Source organism: Molossus molossus, unplaced genomic scaffold, assembly GCF_014108415.1.
Source record: "Molossus molossus isolate mMolMol1 unplaced genomic scaffold, mMolMol1.p scaffold_m16_p_5, whole genome shotgun sequence".
Classification (NCBI taxonomy): Eukaryota; Metazoa; Chordata; class Mammalia; order Chiroptera; family Molossidae; genus Molossus; species Molossus molossus.
The window spans coordinates 5,200,890-5,220,718 of NW_023425388.1; the positions used below are offsets into that span (position 1 = coordinate 5,200,890).

At 48.2% G+C, this 19,829-nt stretch overlaps 4 protein-coding genes across 4 annotated transcripts in view; all 4 read left to right on the top strand.

The window, feature by feature from the left end:
• The first annotated feature begins 527 nt into the window (after window positions 1-527).
• LOC118617253 (keratin-associated protein 4-6-like) lies at window positions 528-1,262 on the top strand. The gene has a single exon (XM_036243059.1). It carries the CDS (start codon window positions 528-530, stop codon window positions 1,260-1,262), a length of 735 nt encoding a protein of 244 aa, XP_036098952.1.
• Window positions 1,263-9,542: 8,280 nt separating this feature from the next.
• Window positions 9,543-10,307, top strand: LOC118617252 (keratin-associated protein 4-3). The gene has a single exon (XM_036243058.1). The coding sequence runs from the start codon at window positions 9,543-9,545 to the stop codon at window positions 10,305-10,307; it is 765 nt and encodes a 254-aa protein (XP_036098951.1).
• Window positions 10,308-16,138: 5,831 nt separating this feature from the next.
• On the top strand, window positions 16,139-16,813 carry LOC118617618 (keratin-associated protein 10-12-like). The gene is made up of 2 exons (XM_036243600.1): window positions 16,139-16,452; window positions 16,528-16,813. The coding sequence occupies exons 1-2, from the start codon at window positions 16,139-16,141 to the stop codon at window positions 16,811-16,813; spliced, it is 600 nt and encodes a 199-aa protein (XP_036099493.1).
• Window positions 16,814-17,199: 386 nt separating this feature from the next.
• TSPEAR (thrombospondin type laminin G domain and EAR repeats) overlaps window positions 17,200-19,829 on the top strand; it is a 31,238-nt gene continuing 28,608 nt past the window's right edge. Inside the window, exon 1 of the mRNA XM_036243602.1 lies at window positions 17,200-17,220. Coding sequence (XP_036099495.1) covers window positions 17,200-17,220 — 21 coding nt within the window. The remainder of the gene's footprint in view (window positions 17,221-19,829) is intronic.

Here is a 19,829-nt window from a genome sequence, read left to right on the forward strand (position 1 = left end):
AAGGAGCTCAAAGAGCCAGAACTCTGTCCTTCTGTGCTGTCCTCCCGCTTCCTGCTTCTCTCCGGCTGGGGTGCGGTCTCCAGCCTCTGCCTGGGGGTGTCCTGCAGCAGACAGCAGAGGTGTCCCAGTGTCTGCCCCTGTCCCTGCCTCTGGGACTCCAACCCTCACCTGCAGTGCCCAGAGAACCCCTGGGAGTGGAGCCCAGCCGGGCAGGTGCAGGCTGCCAGGTTCCAGGACTCTGCATCGTCCAGTGGTGTTTGCTTAAGAAACCACACACAGGTCAGGGGGTCAACAAGTCTTCAGCCACGACAGGCATTTTACAAGCAGCAAACTTCCTATAAACCAAACGGAAGTAGTGAGGGTTCCTTGGACTCAGCCCAAAATATCAACAAGGAAAGGAGGGCGTGGGGAGCCACGTGCTTGGACAACAAACACCCAGGAGGGTATAAAAGCCAACAGCCGCAGGAACCCCACACACTCACACTCACACATTGGCACACTCACCCTGCTCCAGCCCACCGCCCACCATGGCCGCGTCCACCCTGTCCGTCTGCTCCAGCAACCTGAGCTATGGCAGCCGCTCCTGCCAGCCAGGTTCCTCCGAGTCTTGTACTGACTCCTCCTGGCAGGTGGACGACTGTCCAGAGAGCTGCTGTGAGCCCTCCTGCTGTGCCCCCAGCTGCTGCCAGCCCACCTGCTGTGCCACCAGCTGCTGCCAGCCCTCCTGTTGTGTCCCCAGTTGCTGCCAGCCTACCTGCTGCGCCCCCAGCTGCTGCCAGCCCTCCTGTTGTGTCCCCAGCTGCTGCCAGCCCACCTGCTGTGTCCCCAGCTGCTGCCAGCCCACCTGCTGTGTCCCCAGCTGCTGCCAGCCCTCCTGCTGCACCTCCTCCCCCTGCCAGCAGCCCTGCTGTATGTCCATGTGCTGCAAGCCCATGTGCTGCACACCCGTCTGCTGCAAGCCCATCTGCTGCAAGCCCATGTGCTGTATGCCCGTCTGTTCTGGGCCTGCCCCCTGCCCTGTCCCCTCCTGCTGCCAGCCCACCCCCTGCTTCTCATCCTGCTGCAGACCCTCCTCCTGCTGCAGACCCACCTCCTGCATGTCTGTCATCTGCCGCCCCGTGTGCAGGCCTGTGTGCAGGCCGGCCTGCTGCGTGCCCGTCTCCTCCTGCTGTGCCCGCCCCTCCTGCCAGTCCAGCTGCTGCCGCCCGGCCTCCTGCATGTCCCTGGTCTGCCGCCCCGTGTGCTCCCGCCCGGCCTGCTGAGTCCCAGCCTCAACCCAGACGTCCTGCTGCTGACCTAACATGTCAACAAGGGCCAGCCTGGCTCAGGCTCCTCCCATGACTGTGGTTCTCCAGCCAGCCCTCAGTCTGGTCCTGAGCAGGGTTAGAGAGCTCCCTCCACTCAGGATGGGCCCCACCAGGTCTCCACTGTCCTCATCTGACCTCTGCTCCCAGGGTCCCCCAACCTTACTGCTTCCCTGGGCTCTCGCCTCCCAGGAGGCTTTTCCTTCTTGCCCCTGGGTCACTTGTCCTTCCCTCGTGTTTTCTGTTGAGTCACTAGACCGCCACTGTCAGCACCTCTTCGGGCACCCCAATAAACTCATTCATCACTGATCACTTCTTCATCTGACTTTGTTGGGGTGAGGGGGAGTGGGACACGGGGTTTTCCAGACATTGGTCAACCCCAACCACGAATATTTCCAGGAATGAGTGACTGAGTAATCCCACAGGGCAGTTGCCTGACTCCTCCTGGTGGGGCAGCAGGTGGGCCTCGCGCCTTGGCCCGGTAAGTCAGTGCCTGCTGGACCTGTGCCTGGGGCTTCCTTGAGGCTGGTCACCTGCAGAAAAGTTTTGGTCTATGGAGTCCTCAGGCCTCACAGGCCATTTCTACCGACTGTCTCATCTGGACAAATTCACACCCCACATGTGTCCTCAGGAAATGCCTGGCTCTCCACCAGGCACAGCACTGTGGCCTGGGCCAGCGCAGTCACGCACCTGAAGGTCTTCACTCTTAGCAGAGACTGGATGGAGGGAGGAGCTGCTCCAACCCTGATGGATTCAGAGGGACTGGATGACCTTCCCACCAACGCCATACCAAAAACTTAGCCAAATTATAGAGCGGTGGTATTCAGAGTTTTGATTTGAGGATCACAGAACTGGGACCCCTGAAAGAGGGAAACAAAGTGAGTCTCCCAATTGGCTTCACCCACTACTTTGAGAACGTTTCTAGGTCCTGGTGCAAAAATGGAGAACCTATGTGAGCTCCACGCAGCCCTGAGTGAGAGACGACCTTGGGAGTTGGGAGAGCCCCAGGCAGTTAGTGTTTAGGGCCAAAGTGTCAGAGAAGGGAGAGCTGCCCTGAATAGCCCTCGGTCCTCTAAGGGTCTCCCTCAAATGTCAGCCAAGGAATGTCAGCAAACCCATGTGAGACTGAGATAGGGGAACTCAACAAAATTAGATGGCATTATCCCAGAAATCAAACATGCCTACAGCAGTGCCTGATCCCACCAGCCAGTTGGAACATGATCATAGATGTCAGGACATGTGGTAAACCACTCAGAGGATATTGCCTCCACTTTGGTTAAAATTGGGTTATATGGCCCTGGCTGGTTTGGCTCAGCAGTTAGAACATCAGCCGGCGGACCAGAGATACCCAGGTTTGGTTCCTGCTAAGGGCACGTACCTCCATTGCAGTTTTTCCCTGACCCTGGTTGGGTCGTGGAGGAGGCAGCCACACGATGTGTCCGTTCCATGTCGATGCTTCTCTATCTCTCTCTCTCTTTCTCTCTCTCTCTGTCTCTCTCTCTCTTTCTCTCTCTGCCTCCACTCTATCTGAACAAAAAAAGGAAAAATGTCTTTGGGTGAGGATAAAAATATAGTTAGGCCCTGTGTAACCTCTGGCTCAGTCCTATCTGACAAAGCTGATGCAAACTTTAAAGGATGAACCATTTCCAAGGAACTTAACTACATCTTAGACCATAGGTCAAGAATATTCACTTGAATACAAAGTATCCGGCACTCATAAGGTAAAATTCACAATTTCAGCATATTAAGGAAGGTTGAGGAAGATTTAAAAGAACACAGAACATCTGGGGAGGAAAACTACAGTGTCTAGTAAATAGTATACTAAAGGAGGTTAACAGCAGAATAGATGCTGTAGAAGAAAAGACAAATGAACTGGAAGACAGAGCAACAGCAACTAAATGAGACACAGAGAGGGGGAAAAAAAAATGGACAAAGCATTAGTGAACTGGAGGATGTATATTTGGAATCCCCAAAGAAGAAGACACACGAACAGAAAAGAGACTCTCAGGTTGGATAAAAAACAAGTTCCACTCTGCTGCCTATAGGAAGTGCACTTAATTTTGTTTTATTTTATTTATTTTGAATTCTGGTGTTGAGCCCACAACTCAGGCATGTGCCCTGACTGGGAATTGAACCAGGACCTCTCAGTCCATGGGACGATACTCAATCCACTGAACCACACTGGCTGGGCAGGAAGTGCACTTTAAATACAAAGAAACAAAGTTAATTTATTTTTTTCATGAAAAAATAAGAGTTAGTTAAACCTCAGTTAAACCTCAAGCAATAATAAAGTATGAAATGATAAAGGTTAAAGCATAAATCAATGCAATTGAAAACAGTAAAACAATGTCAATAATCAATGAAATAAAAGGCTGTTTTTTGAAATAGTAAATAAACTTGATAAACTAGCTAGACTGAGTAAGGAAAAGATAAAGAAGATATAAATCACCATTATCAGAGATGAAAGAGGAGGAATTGCTACAGACCCTACAGAAATTAAAGAATTCGCCCTGGCCGGTTTGGCTCAGCGGTTAGAGCGTTGGCCTGCGGTCCGGAGAGACCCGGGTTCGGTTCCCGATAAGGGCACGTACTTCGGTTGCAGTTTGTCCCCGGCCCTGGTTGGTCATGCGGGTGGCAGCCACTTGATGTGTCCCTTCACGTCGATGTTTCTCTCTCTCTCTCTCTCTCTCTCTCTTCCTCTCTCTCCCTCCCACTCTATCTGTACAAAAAATGGAAAAATATCCTTGGGAGAGGATTAAAAAAAAAAGAAGAAGAATTAAAAGGGACAACAGGAAATAATTCTGCACAAAATTTGGACAATTAAGATTAAATTTACTCATTCCTTGAAGGCATAAACTATCAAATTTCATTCCAGAAGAAACAGATTACCTTAGTTGTCCTATGTCAATTTAGTAGACTTGCTGTCTTAGAGGTATTTTAGGTTCCCACATAACCTGCATCCTTACACATGCACAGCCTCTCCCTACATCTTGCAATATTGATACATTACAAATGTGGTTTATTTGTTATAGTCAGTAAACCTATATTAACACATAAATATCACCCAAAGTCCATAGTTTCCATTAGGATTTACTCGAGATGTATATTCTATAGGTTTTGATCAAGGCATGACACAAATGGACCATTATAGTTCATATAGAATAGTTCCTCTGCCCCCCAGATCCTATGCACTCCACCTATTTATCCCTTCTTCCCTGCTAACCCCTGGCAACCACTGACCTTTATACTGTCTCTATAGCTTTGCCTTTTCCAGAATGTTGTACGCTTGGAACCATACAGTGTGAAGATGCTCAGATTAGTTCTTTTGCTTAGTAATGTGCATTTAAGGTTTGTCCGTGTCTTTTCATGGCTCAGTAGTTCATTTCTTTTATCCCCCTAATTTAAAAAAATGAGGTAAAATACAAATAAAATAAAATGTACTACCTTAACACTTTTTAAGTGTACAGTTCGGTGGTACTAATGTTGTACAACCATCCCTACCATCTACATTCAGAACTCTTTCTTCCTTAAAAAAACTGAAAGTCGATACACATTAAACAACAACTTCCATTCTCTTCACTCTCTCCAGCCCCTGGGAATCACCATTCTACTTTCTGTTTCTAAAGGACCTCATATAAGTAGAATCATAGAATATTTGTCTTTTTGTGATGGCTTATTTCACTTACTATATTGTCCACATGGTTCATCCCTATTTGTTTCCTTTTTAAGGATGAATAATGTTCCATTGTGTGTATATACATTTTGCTTATCCATTCATTCATCAATGGACACTGTATTGCTTACACACTTTATTTATTTATTTTTTTATCCTTACCCAAGGACATTTTTGCACTTATCTTCAGATAGAGCTGGAGAGAGAGAGAGAAACATATCAATGTGAGAGAGACACATCGACTGGCTGCCACCCACAAGACCCCAACCGGGGCTGGGGACAAACTGCAACGGAGGTACATGCCCTTAGTGGGAACGGAACTCAGGTCCCTCTGGTCCGTGGGCTGACGCTCTAACTGCTGAGCCAACCCGGCCAAGGCTGCTTACACACTTTAGCTATTTTGAATAGTGCTGCTATGAAAATGGGTTAACAATATCTCTACAAGACCCTGCTTCTATTTCTTTTGAGCATATATCCCTTAGAATTACAGGATCATATTACCATTTTAGGGAGAACCATCATGCTGATTTCCACAGTAGCTGTAGCATTTCATGTTCACACCAATAGTGCACAAGGGTTCCAGTTCCTCTCCATTCTCACCAGTATTAGTTATTTTCTGTTTGTTTGTTTATATATACTAGTTTTCCTAATGGATGTAAGGCCATATTTTGTAGTTTTGATCTGCTTTTCTCCGGTGATTAGTGATGTTCAGCATCTTTCCATGTGCTTATTGCCTATTTGTATATCTTCTTCGGAAAAATATCTACTAAAGTCCTTTGCCCATTTTTGGATTTATTTGTTGTTCATTTTTAGTTCTCTATACATTCTATATATTGGTCCCCTATCAGATACATGATTTTCAAATGTTTTTCTCATTTCCTTGGGTTACTATTTTTCTCTGTTTATATTGTCTTGTGATGCAAAAATATTTAAACTTTTCACAAGGTCCAATTTGCATATTTTTCTTATGTTGTCTGTGCCTTTGGTGTCATCTCCAGGAAATCACTGCCAAATTCAATGCTGTGAAGTTTTTGTCCTATTTTCTTCTAAGAGTTTTAGAGCTTTAGGTCTTGCATTTAGGTTGTGGATCCATTTTGACTGAATTCTTGTATATGGTGTTAGTGATGGGTAACTTAGTTCTTTTGCATGGGGATATCTCGTTTACCCAGCACCATTTGTTGAAAAGACTGTCTTTTCTCCATTGAGTGGACTTGGTGCCCTTGTCAGAAATGATTTGACCTACTGTGGGAGGGTTTATTTCTGGACTCTGTCTTCTGTCCCATGGGTCTATATGTCTTTATACCAGTACCACCCTCTTTGGATTACTGTAGCTTTGTAGTACATTTTAAAATCAGGAAGTGTGAGCCCTCCGGCTTTGTTCTTTTTAGGGATTGTTTTGGCTCTTCAGAGTCTCTTAAGATTCCATATGAATTTCAGGATGGGTTTTTATATTTCTGCCAAAAGAGAATTTTAAGAATTTGATAGTGATTACAATATTCTGTAGATTACATTGAGTAGTATTCAAATATTTTTCAATTTTAGTTTCATTTATTTATTTATTCATTTATTTTTCATCTTTATGTTGAGAGTGTTACAGATGTCCCCTCTTGCTCCCCACCACTCAGTTCCTGCCCCACCAAGGCCTTCATTACCCTATTGTCTGTGTCCTTGGGCAATGCATATATGCATATAAGTTCGTTGGTTAATCTCTTCCCTCCTCCCTCCCCCTTTCTCTCAGAGATTCATCAGTATTAATATTAATTAACAATATTAATTCTCTCAATACATGCACATGGCTACCATTCCATTTATTTGTGTCTTTTTAAATTTCTTTCAACAATGCTTTGTAGTTTACATGGTACAGGCTACCTTGTTTAAGTTAATTTGTAAAAATATTCTTCTTCTTTATATTATTGTAAATGGAGTTATTTTCATAATTTACTGTTTAGGCTATTCATTATTAGTGTACAATAGTGCAACTTTGTATCCTGCTATTTTGTTGAATTTATTTATTCTGACCAATTTTGTGGAATCTTTAGGATTTTCTGCATTACTATCATAGCATCTGTGAACAGAGATTATTTTATTTCTTTCCAATTTATTTTTTTTTTTTTTCCTTACCCGAGGACATTTTTTCATTTTTTTTTTTTTTGTTCAGATAGAGTGGGAGGGAGAGAGAGGAACAGAGAGAGAGAGAGAAACATCGACGTGAAAGGGACACATCGAGTGGCTGCCACCCGCACAACCAACCAGGGCCGGGGACAAACTGCAACCGAGGTACGTGCCCTTAGCGGGAACCGAACCCGGGTCTCTCAGGACCGCAGGCCGACGCTCTAACCGCTGAGCCAAACCGGCCAGGGCTATTTCTTTCCAATTTAGATGCTGTTTATTTCTTTCATTGTCTATCTTCTCTCCTAGAGTTTGCAGTGTTATGCAGAATAGAAGTGGCAAAAGTGGGCATCCTTGCCCAGCCGGCGTGGCTCAGTGATTGAGCATCATCCCATGGACTTAGAGATCCTTGTTTGATTCCCGGTCAGGGCATATGCCCGGGTTTCGGGCTCGATCCGCAGTGTGGGGCGTGCAGGAGGCAGCCGAAACACATTGATGTTTCTCTCTCTCTAAAAAATCAATTGAAAAAAGAAAAGTGAGCACCCTTGCCTTGTTCCTGATCTTAGAGCAAAAGCTTTCAGTCTTTCAAAATTGAGCATGATGTTTGTTGTGGGTTTTTCCTCTATATTCATTTACATATATGTTCATATATGTGTCATTTCCTTTCAGCCCTTGTTTGTTCCGTGTTTTTACCATGACAGGGTGTTGAGTTTTGTCAAATGTGGGGGTTGTTTTGGATCTATTGAAATGATCATGTCTTTTTTCCCTCATTTTATTAATGTGGTATATGACATTGATCGATTATCATATGTAGAACCATCCTTGCATTTTGGCAATACATCCCTCTTGGCCACAGTGTGCAAACCTTTTCATATACTGCTGAAATTTGATTTGCTAGTATTTTGTTGAGGGTTTTTTCATCAATGTTCATAAGGGATGTTGGTCTGTAGTTTTCTTTTCTTGTAGAGTCTTTGTCTGGCTTTGGTATCAGGGTACTACTGACCTCATACACTGAGTTAGGATGTGTTCCCTCCTGTTTGATTTTTAAAAGAAGTTTACAGTGACCTATGAATAAACAAAAAGTCCTTATCTTGTCATAAGGCATCTTTGAAAATCTCACAGCCAACACTGTATTCAATAGTAAAAGGCAACATGTTTCCCTAAGACTAGGAACAGACAGAGATGTCCTCACCACGACACCTGTTCAGCATCACACTGAGGATCTTGCCAGCACAATGAGACACGAAAAAGAAATAAAAGGCATACCTATTAGCAATAAGGAAATAAAGTCATCTCTGTTCACAGAGGACATGACTGTCCACATAGAAAACCTTTGAGAATCTATAAAACGGCTCCTAGAAATTTAAGAAAGCTTCGCAAGGTTGAAGAATAGTAAAAATTAAAATAATAAAATTAATTTCAGTTCTATACAGGGGTGGGCAAATGTAGGTTTACAGTTATGAGTACTTGAAACAGAATTTCTTCTTGTTTTCTTATTTATTTATTAATGATTGCATTAATTATTCATACTTTTGTCATTATTATTGTTGCTATTATTTTATGTCCTTACTTAAGATTTATATTTTAGGTAATGATGGCTGGTAGTTTTGCCCACCTCTGAATGATGATAATCAATTGGATTTCAAAATTTGTGTGTAAAAGCATGACTTACAACAAGATAAAAAATACAAACCTGTATAAAATCAAACAGAACAAGCACATAATGAGAACTGTAAGAATACTGATGAAATAAATCGGTGACAACACGAATGAATGGAGAACTGGACCGTGTTCACGGGTTGAGACATTGCTATGATGTCAGTAACCTCCAACTTGATCTATAATTCAAGGCAATGCTGGTAAAAATTCCAGCTGGCTTTTTCTTGTTATCAACAAGCTGAATCCGAACGTGTTCGGTAAGACAAAGGAGCTCAAAGAGCCAGAACTCTGTCCTTCTGTGCTGTCCTCCCGCTTCCTGCTTCTCTCCGGCTGGGGTGCGGTCTCCAGCCTCTGCCTGGGGGTGTCCTGCAGCAGACAGCAGAGGTGTCCCAGTGTCTGCCCCTGTCCCTGCCTCTGGGACTCCAACCCTCACCTGCAGTGCCCAGAGAACCCCTGGGAGTGGAGCCCAGCCGGGCCGGTGCAGGCTGCCAGGTTCCAGGACTCTGCATCGTCCAGTGGTGTTTGCTTAAGAAACCACACACAGGTCAGGGGGGTCAACAAGTCTTCAGCCACGACAGGCATTTTACAAGCAGCAAACTTCCTATAAACAAAACGGAAGTAGTGAGGGTTCCTTGGACTCAGCCCAAAATATCAACAAGGAAAGGAGGGCGTGGGGAGCCACGTGCTTGGACAACAAACAGCCAGGAGGGTATAAAAGCCAACAGCCTCAGGAACCCTACACACTCACACTCACTCACACATTCGCACACTCACCCTGCTCCAGCCCACCGCCCACCATGGCCGCGTCCACCCTGTCCGTCTGCTCCAGCGACCTGAGCTATGGCAGCCGCGCCTGCCAGCCCGGTTCCTCCGAGTCTTGTACTGACTCCTCCTGGCAGGTGGATGACTGTCCAGAGAGCTGCTGTGAGCCCTCCTGCTGTGCCCCCAGCTGCTGCCAGCCCTCCTGCTGTGCCCCCAGCTGCTGCCAGCCCTCCTGCTGTGTCCCCAGCTGTTGCCAGCCCACCTGCTGTGCCCCCACCTGCTGCCAGCCCTCCTGCTGTGTCTCCAGCTCCTGCCAGCCCACCTGCTGTGTCCCCAGCTGCTGCCAGCCCATGTGCTGTGTCCCCAGCTGCTGCCAGCCCTCCTGCTGTGTCCCCAGCTGCTGCCAGCCCTCCTGCTGCACCTCCTCCCCCTGCCAGCAGCCCTGCTGTATGTCCATGTGCTGCAAGCCCATGTGCTGCACACCCGTCTGCTGCAAGCCCATCTGCTGCAAGCCCATGTGCTGTATGCCCGTCTGTTCTGGGCCTGCCCCCTGCCCTGCCCCCTCCTGCTGCCAGCCCACCCCCTGCTTCTCATCCTGCTGCAGACCCTCCTCCTGCTGCAGACCCACCTCCTGCATGTCCGTCATCTGCCGCCCCGTGTGCAGGCCTGTGTGCAGGCCGGCCTGCTGTGTGCCCGTCTCCTCCTGCTGTCCCCGCCCCTCCTGCCAGTCCAGTTGCTGCCGCCCGGCCTCCTGCATGTCCCTGGTCTGCCGCCCCGTGTGCTCCCGCCCAGCCTGCTGAGTCCCAGCCTCAGCCCAGACGTCCTGCTGCTGACCTAACATGTCAACAAGAGCCAGCCTGGCTCAGGCTCCTCCCATGACTGTGGTTCTCCAGCCAGCCCTCAGTCTGGTCCTGAGCAGGGTTAGAGAGCTCCCTCCACTCAGGATGGGCCCCACCAGGTCTCCACTGTCCTCATCTGACCTCTGCTCCCAGGGTCCCCCAACCTTACTGCTTCCCTGGGCTCTCGCCTCCCAGGAGGCTTTTCCTTCTTGCCCCTGGGTCACTTGTCCTTCCCTCGTGTTTTCTGTTGAGTCACTAGACCGCCACTGTCAGCACCTCTTCGGGCACCCCAATAAACTCATTCATCACTGATCACTTCTTTATCTGACTTTGTTGGGGTGAGGCGGAGTGGGACACGGGGTTCTCCAGACATTGGTCAACTCCAACCACGAATATTTCCAGGAATGAGTGACTGAGAAATCCCACAGGGCAGTTGCCTGACTCCTCCTGGAGGGGCAGCAGGTGGGCCTCGCCTTGGCCCGGTAGGTCAGTGCCTGCTGGGCCTGTGCCTGGGGCTTCCTTGAGGCTGGTCACCTACAGAAAAGTTTTGGTCTATGGAGTCCTCAGGCCTCACAGGCCATTTCTACCGACTTTCTCATCTGGACAACCTCACACCCCACATGTGTCCTCAGGAAATGCCTGGGCTCTCCACATGCACAGCGCTGTGGGCCTGGGCCAGCGCAGTCACCCACCTGAAGGTCTTCACTCTTAGCAGAGACTGGATGGAGGGAGGAGCTGCTCCAACCCTGATGGATTCAGAGGCACTGGATGACCTTCCCACCAGCGCCACACCAAAAACTTAGCAAAATTATAGAGCGGTGGTATTCAGAGTTTTGATTGGAGGATCACAGAACGGGGACCCCTGAAAGAGGGAAACAAAGTGAGTCTCCCAATTGGCTTCACCCGCTACTTTGAGAACATTTCCAGGCCCTGGTGCAAAAATGGAGAACCTATGTGAGCTCCACGCAGCCCTGAGTGAGAGAGGACCTTGGGAGTTGGGAGAGCCCCAGGCAGTTAGTGTTCAGGGCCAAAGTGTCAGAGAAGGGAGAGCTGCCCTGAGTAGCCCTCGGTCCTCTAAGGGTCTCCCTCAAATGTCAGCCAAGGAATGTTCAGCAAACCCATGTGAGACTGAGATTGGGGAAATCAACAAAATTAGATGGCATTATCCCAGAAATCAAACATGCCTACAGCAGTGCCTGATCCCACCAGCCAGTTGGAACATGATCATAGATCTCAGGACATGTGGTAAACCACTCAGAGGATATTGCCTCCACTTTGGTTAAAATTGGGTTATATGGCCCTGGCTGGGTTGGCTCAGCAGTTAGAACATCTGCCGGCGGACCAGAGAGACCCAGGTTTGGTTCCTGCTAAGGGCACGTACCTCCATTGCAGTTTTTCTCTGACCCTGGTTGGGTCGTGGAGCAGGCAGCCACACGATGTGTCCGTTCCATATCGATGCTTCTCTATCTCTCTCTCTCTTTCTCTCTCTCTCTGTCTCTCTCTCTCTTTTCTTCTGCCTCCCACTCTATCTGAACAAAAAAAGGAAAAATGTCCTTGGGTGAGGATAAAAATATAGTTAGGCCCTGTGTAACCTCTGGTTCAGTCCTACCTGACAAAACTGATATGCAAACTTTAAAGGATGAACCATTTCCAAGGAACTTAACTACATCTTAGACCAAAGGTCAAGAATATTCACTTGAATACAAAGTATCCGGCACTCATAAGGTAAAATTCACAATTTCAGCATATTAAGGAAGGTTGAGGAAGATTTAAAAGAACACAGAACATCTGGAGAGGAAAACTACAGTGTCTAGTAAATAGTATACTAAAGGAGGTTAACAGCAGAATAGATGCTGTAGAAGAAAAGACAAATGAACTGGAAGACAGAGCAACAGCAACTAAATGAGACACAGAGAGGGGGAAAAAAAATGGACAAAGCATTAGTGAACTGGAGGATGTGTAATTGGAATCCCCAAAGATGAAGACACAAGAACAGAAAAGAGACTCTCAGGTTGGATAAAAAACAAGCTCCACTCTGCTGCCTATAGGAAGTGCACTTAATTTGGTTTTATTTTATTTATTTTGTATTGATTTTTTTTTTTTTTTTTTTTTTTTTAGAGAGAAGTAGAAACATTGATGTCAGAGAGAAACTTCGATTGGCTGCCTCCTGCACACTCCCTACTGGTGTTGAGCCCACAACTCAGGCATGTGCCCTGACTGGGAATTGAACCCGGACCTCTCAGTCCATGGGACGATACTCAATCCACTGAGCCACACTGGCTGGGCAGGAAGTGCACTTTAAATACAAAGAAACAGCCCTGGCCAGTTTGGCTCAGTGGTTAGAGCGTCGGCCTGCGGTCCTGAGAGACCCGGGTTCGGTTCCCGCTAAGGGCGCGTACCTCGGTTGCAGTTTGTCCCCGGCCCTGGTCGGTTGTGCGGGTGGCAGCCACTCGATGTGTTCCTTTCACGTCGATGTTTCTCTCTCTCTCTCTCTCTCTCTGTTCCTCTCTCTCCCTCCCACTCTACCTGAACAAAAAATAAATAAATAAATAAATAAATAAATAAATAAATACAAAGAAACAAAGTTAATTTATTTTTTTCATGAAAAAAGGAGAGTTAGTTAAACCTCAGTTAAACCTCAAGCAATAATAAAGTATGAAATGATAAAGGTTAAAGCATAAATCAATGCAATTGAAAACAGTAAAACAATGGTAATAATCAATGAAATGAAAGGCTGTTTTCTGAAATAGTAAATAAACTTGATAAACTAGCGAGACTGAGTAAGGAAAAGATTCCAGTACCACCCTCTTTGGATTACTGTAGCTTTGTAGTACATTTTAAAATCAGGAAGTGTGAGCCCTTTGGCTTTGTTCTTTTTCGGGATTGTTTTGGCTCTTCAGAGTCTCTTAAGATTCCATATGAATTTTAGGATGGGTTTTTATATTTCTGCAAAAAGAGAATTTTAAGAATTTGATAGTGATTGCAGTAATCTGTAGATTACAATGGGTAGTATTCAAATATTTTTCAATTTTAGTTTTATTTATTTATTTATTTATTTTTAATCTTTATGTTGAGAGTGTTACAGATGTCCGCTCTTGCTCCCCACCACCCAGTTCCTGCCCCGCCCAAGGCCTTCACTACCCTATTGTCTGTGTCCTTGGGCGATGCATATGTGCATATAAATTCTTCGGTTAATCTCTTCCCTCCTCCCTCCCCCTTTCTCTCAGAGATTCATCAGTATTAATATTAATTAACAATATTAATTCTCTCAATTCATGCACATGGCTACCATTCCATTTATTTGTGTCTTTTTAAATGTCTTTCAACAATGCTTTGTAGTTTACATGGTGCAGGCTACCTTGTTTAAGTTAATTTGTAAATATATTTTTCTTCTTTATATTATTGTAAATGGAGTTATTTCCATAATTTTCTGTTTAGACGATTCACTATTAGTGTGCAATAGTGCAACTTTGTATCCTGCTTTATTGTTGAATTTATTTATTCTGACAGATTTTGTGGAATCTTTAGCATTTTCTGCATTACTATCATAGCATCTGTGAACAGAGATTATTTTATTTCTTTCCAATTTAGATGCTGTTTATTTCTTTCATTGTCAATCTTCTCTCCTAGAGTTTCCAGTGCTATGGAAAATAGAAGTGGCAAAAGTGGGCATCCTTGCCCAGCCGGCGTGGCTCAGTAATTGAGCATCATCCCATGGACTTAGAGATCCTTGTTTGATTCCCGGTCAGGGCATATGGCCAGGTTTCGGGCTTGATCCCCAGTGTGGGGCGTGCAGGAGGCAGCCGAAACACATTGATGTTTCTCTCTCTCTCTCTAAAAAATCAATTGAAAAAAAAAAAAAGTGAGCCTTGTTCCTGATCTTAGAGCAAAAGCTTTCAGTCTTTCAAAATTGAGCATGATGTTTGTTGTGGGTTTTTCCTCTATATTCATTTACATATATATTCATATATGTGTCATTTCCTTTCAGTCCTTGTTTGTTCCATGTCTTTATCATGAAAGGGTGTTGAGTTTTGTCAAATGTGGGGGTTGTTATGCATCTATTGAAATGATCATGTCTTTTTTCCCTCATTTTATTAATGTGGTATATGACATTGATCGATTATCATATGTAGAACCATCCTTGCATTTTGGCCTTACACCCCTCTTGGCCACAGTGTGCAAACCTTTTCATATACTGCTGAAATTTGATTTGCTAGTATTTTGTTGAGGGTTTTTACATCAATGTTTATAAGGCATGTTGGTCTGTAGTTTTCTTTTCTTTAGAGTCTTTGTCTGGCTTTGGTATCAGGGTAATACCTACTTCATACACTGAGTTAGGATGTGTTCCCTCCTGTTTGATTTTTAAAAGAAGTTTACAGTGACCTAGGAATAAACAAAAAGTCCTTATCTTGTCATAAGGCATCTTTGACAATCTCACAGCCAACACTGTATTCAATAGTAAAAGGCAACATGTTTCCCTAAGACTAGGAACAGACAGAGATGTCCTCACCACGACACCTGTTCAGCATCACACTGAGGATCTTGCCAGCACAATGAGACACGAAAAAGAAATAAAAGGCATACCTATTAGCAATAAGGAAATAAAGTCATCTCTATTCACAGAGGACATGACTGTCCACTTAGAAAACCCTTCAGAATCTATAAAACGGCTCCTAGAAATTTAAGAAAGCTTCGCAAGGTTGAAGAATAGTAAAAATTTAAATAATAAAATTAATTTCAGTTCTATACAGGGGTGGGCAAATGTAGGTTTACAGTTATGAGTACTTGAAACAGAATTTCTTCTTGTTTTCTTATTTATTTATTTATTAATGATTGCATTAATTATATTAATTATTTGTACTTCTGTCATTATTATTGTTGCTATTATTTTATGTCCTTACTTAAGATTTATATTTTAGGTAACAATGGCTGGTAGTTTTGCCCACCTCTGAATAATGATAATCAATTGGATTTCAAAATTTGTGTGTAAAAGCATGACTTACAACAAGATAAAAAATGAAAACCTGTATAAAATCAAACAGAACAAGCACATAATGAGAACTGTAAGAATACTGATGAAATAAATCAGTGACGACACGAATGAATGGAGAATTGGACCGTGTTCACGGCTTGAGTTGAGACATTGCTATGATGTCAGTAACCTCCAAATTGATCTATAATTCAAGGCAATCCTGGTAAAAATTCCAGCTGGCTTTTTCTTGTTATCAACAAGCTGAATCCGAACGTGTTCGGTAAGACAAAGGAGCTCAAAGAGCCAGAACTCTGTCCTTCTGTGCTGTCCTCCCGCTTCCTGCTTCTCTCCGGCTGGGGTGCGGTCTCCAGCCTCTGCCTGGGGGTGTCCTGCAGCAGACAGCAGAGGTGTCCCAGTGTCTGCCCCTGTCCCTGCCTCTGGGACTCCAACCCTCCCCTGCAGTGCCCAGAGAACCCCTGGGAGTGGAGCCCAGCCGGGCAGGTGCAGGCTGCCAGGTTCCAGGACTCTGCATCGTCCAGTGGTGTTTGCTTAAGAAACCACACACAGGTCAGGGGGGTCAACAAGTCTTCAGCCACGACAGGCATTTTACAAGCAGCAAACTTCCTATAAACAAAACGGAAGTAGTGAGGGTTCCTTGGACTCAGCCCAAAATATCAACAAGGAAAGGAGGGCGTGGGGAGCCACGTGCTTGGACAACAAACACCCAGGAGGGTATAAAAGCCAACAGCCTCAGGAACCCCACACACTCACACTCACTCACACATTCGCACACTCACCCTGCTCCAGCCCACTGCCCACCATGGCCGCGTCCACCCTGTCCGTCTGCTCCAGCAACCTGAGCTATGGCAGCCGCGCCTGCCAGCCAGGTTCCTCCGAGTCTTGTACTGACTCCTCCTGGCAGGTGGACGACTGTCCAGAGAGCTGCTGTGAGCCCTCCTGCTGTGTCCCCAGCTCCTGCCAGCCCACCTGCTGTGCCACCAGCTGCTGCCAACCCTCCTGTTGTGTCCCCAGCTGCTGCCAGCCCACCTGCTGTGTCCCCAGCTGCTGCCAGCCCACCTGTTGTGCCCCCAGCTGCTGCCAGCCCTCCTGCTGCACCTCCTCCCCCTGCCAGCAGCCCTGCTGTATGTCCATGTGCTGCAAGCCCATGTGCTGCACACCTGTCTGCTGCAAGCCCATCTGCTGCAAGCCCATGTGCTGTATGCCCGTCTGTTCTGGGCCTGCCCCCTGCCCTGTCCCCTCCTGCTGCCAGCCCACCCCCTGCTTCTCATCCTGCTGCAGACCCTCCTCCTGCTGCAGACCCACCTCCTGCATGTCTGTCATCTGCCGCCCCGTGTGCAGGCCTGTGTGCAGGCCGGCCTGCTGCGTGCCCGTCTCCTCCTGCTGTGCCCGCCCCTCTTGCCAGTCCAGCTGCTGCCGCCCGGCCTCCTGTGTGTCCCTGGTCTGCCGCCCCGTGTGCTCCCGCCCAGCCTGCTGAGTCCCAGCCTCAGCCCAGACGTCCTGCTGCTGACCTAACATGTCTTATGAGGGTCAGCTGGGCTCAGGTCCCATCTTATAACTGCAGTTCTCCCAGCCACCCCTCATTCTGGTCCTGAGTTGGGTTAGGTGGCTGCCCCCTCTCAGGAGGGGATCCCCTAGGTCTCCACTGTCCACATCTGACCTCTGCTCCCAGGATCCCTGAACGTCACTGCTCCCCCCTGGGTTTTGCATCCCAGGAGGTGCCTCCACCTGCCTCTGGGTGACTTGTCCTTCCCTCCTAGTTTCTCTGTTGAGTCACTTGACCTCCACCCTCAGCCTGTCAGCACCTTCTCGGGCACCCCAATAAACTCACTTTATCACCTGATCGCTTCTTCATCTGTCTTCATGACGGTGGTGGGGTCGTGGGTACACAGGGTTTCTGCCAGACAGGTCTCCTCCAGTCACGAGTATTCCTGAATGAAAGTCTGTCTTCTTGCACACCAACATCCTGTCCCCGTCCCCAGCCCTGGACCCACGGTCTACACCCTGTCTCTACATAGGGCACGGGTGGGACCTCACCTCGGCCTCGAAGGTCAGTGGCCAGACGCCCTGGGACCCATTCTGAGCCAAGTGGATTTTGCTGAATTGGGCATTAAATTAAGTATGAGGAGCATAGAGGCTTTTGACTTCTTTAGAATGCTAGTTGCATGGAATTTGGGTGGCCAAAGACTGCTGAGAAATGATGCTTTGTAATTATGTTACAGACCCGCTACCACCTTCAGGTTTCCTCATTCAGTTCTTTACTCTGTTAATTGTGTTAGGCTAGGAATGAACAGACTAAACTACAATGACCTCTCATCATGTGTACACTGTTTCCATATCGTTTGTGTGGCTGGGGTTGCTGGGGCTCTGAGTCACACCGTGTTTGAGGTCACGATCGGGGTGGTAAAACACACATAACCTGGAGTTGACCACTTTGACCACTGTGAAGTGTGCAGTTCAGTTCACATTGTCATGCAGCCGTCACCATGGTCCCCTGCAGAACTTTCCGTCTTCCCAGAATGAAAGTCTGTCCTCTTGCACCCCAACATCCTGTCCCCGTCCCCAGCCCTGGACCCACGGTCTACACCCTGTCTCTATGATGTGACCACTCCAGGGACCTCATGTTAGTGAAATTGCACAGGACCTGTCCCTTTGCGGCTGGCTTGTTTCACTCGGCTTCATGTCCTCAAGGCGCATCCATGCTGATATGGAACTTCCTTTTTAGGGCTGAAAATGTTCTGTTGTGGCTAGACTGCATTATTTTATGTATCCCTTCCTCCGTCCATGACAGCTGGGTTGCTTCTGTGTGGATGATGCTCTTGTGAGTGACGCTGCGTGAACACAGGTGTGCAGACATCTCTTTGAGACCCTGCCGTCAATCCACTTGGATTTATGGTGAACGGTAGAAGTGCCATTTTTAATTTTTGGAGGAAACGCCATACTGTTTTTTATAGGGGCTGCACCCTTTTACATTCCCAACAGTGCATGAGGTTTACATTTCTCCACATCCTTGCCAATACTTGCTGCTTTCTGTTTTCCTGATGCCTGACTGTCATGGGTGATCAGTGCTCTTGGCCTTCACTCACCTGCCGCCCTCACCTGCTGGCCCTCACCTGCTGGCCCTCACCACCTGCCCTCACCTGCTGGCCCTCACCTGCTGGCCCTCACCACCTGTCCTCACCACCTTCCCTCACCTGCTGGCCCTCACCACCTGCCCTCACCACCTGTCCTCACCACCTGTCCTCACCACCTGCCCTCACCACCTGCCCTCACCTGCTGGCCCTCACCACCTGCCCTCACCACCTGTCCTCACCACCTGTCCTCACCACCTTCCCTCACCTGCTGGCCTCCCCTGCCCTCAACCTCTGCCACCACCTGTCCTCACCACCTGCCCTCACCTGCTGGCCCTCACCACCTGTCCTCACCACCTGCCCTCACCACCTGCCCTCACCTGCTGGCCCTCACCACCTGCCCTCACCACCTGTCCTCACCACCTGTCCTCACCACCTGCCCTCACCTGCTGGCCCTCACCACCTGCCCTCACCACCTGCCCTCACCTGCTGGCCCTCACCACCTGTCCTCACCACCTGCCCTCACCTGCTGGCCCTCGCCACCTGCCCTCACCACCTGCCCTCACCACCTGTCCTCACCACCTGTCCTCACCACCTGCCCTCACCTGCTGGCCCTCGCCACCTGCCCTCACCACCTGCCCTCACCTGCTGGCCCTCACCACCTGCCCTCACCACCTGCCCTCACCTGCTGGCCCTCACCTGCTGGCCCTCACCACCTGTCCTCACCACCTTCCCTCACCTGCTGGCCCTCACCACCTGCCCTCACCACCTGTCCTCACCACCTGTCCTCACCACCTGCCCTCACCACCTGCCCTCACCTGCTGGCCCTCACCACCTGCCCTCACCACCTGTCCTCACCACCTGTCCTCACCACCTTCCCTCACCTGCTGGCCCTCACCACCTGCCCTCACCTGCTGGCCCTCACCACCTGCCCTCACCACCTGCCCTCACCTGCTGGCCCTCACCACCTGTCCTCACCACCTGCCCTCACCACCTGCCCTCACCTGCTGGCCCTCACCACCTGCCCTCACCACCTGTCCTCACCACCTGTCCTCACCACCTTCCCTCACCACCTGCCCTCACCACCTGCCCTCACCTGCTGGCCCTCACCACCTGCCCTCACCACCTGTCCTCACCACCTGCCCTCACCTGCTGGCCCTCACCACCTGCCCTCACCACCTGCCCTCACCACCTGTCCTCACCACCTGCCCTCACCTGCTGGCCCTCACCTGCTGGCCCTCACCACCTGCCCTCACCACCTGTCCTCACCACCTGTCCTCACCACCTGCCCTCACCTGCTGGCCCTCACCACCTGCCCTCACCACCTGCCCTCACCTGCTGGCCCTCACCACCTGTCCTCACCACCTGTCCTCACCACCTGCCCTCACCTGCTGGCCCTCACCACCTGCCCTCACCACCTGC

What these genes read in the sequence shown, in the direction of transcription:
- LOC118617253 (XM_036243059.1), top strand. Translation starts at nt 528, where the DNA reads ATGGCCGCGTCCACCCTGTCCGTCTGCTCCAGCAACCTGAGCTATGGC.
- LOC118617252 (XM_036243058.1), top strand. Translation starts at nt 9,543, where the DNA reads ATGGCCGCGTCCACCCTGTCCGTCTGCTCCAGCGACCTGAGCTATGGC.
- LOC118617618 (XM_036243600.1), top strand. Translation starts at nt 16,139, where the DNA reads ATGGCCGCGTCCACCCTGTCCGTCTGCTCCAGCAACCTGAGCTATGGC. An exon ending in ACCTCCTCCCCCTGCCAGCA is followed by an intron (nt 16,453 to 16,527) that starts GCCCTGCTGTAT and finishes CTGCTGCAAGCC; the next exon opens with CATGTGCTGTATGCCCGTCT.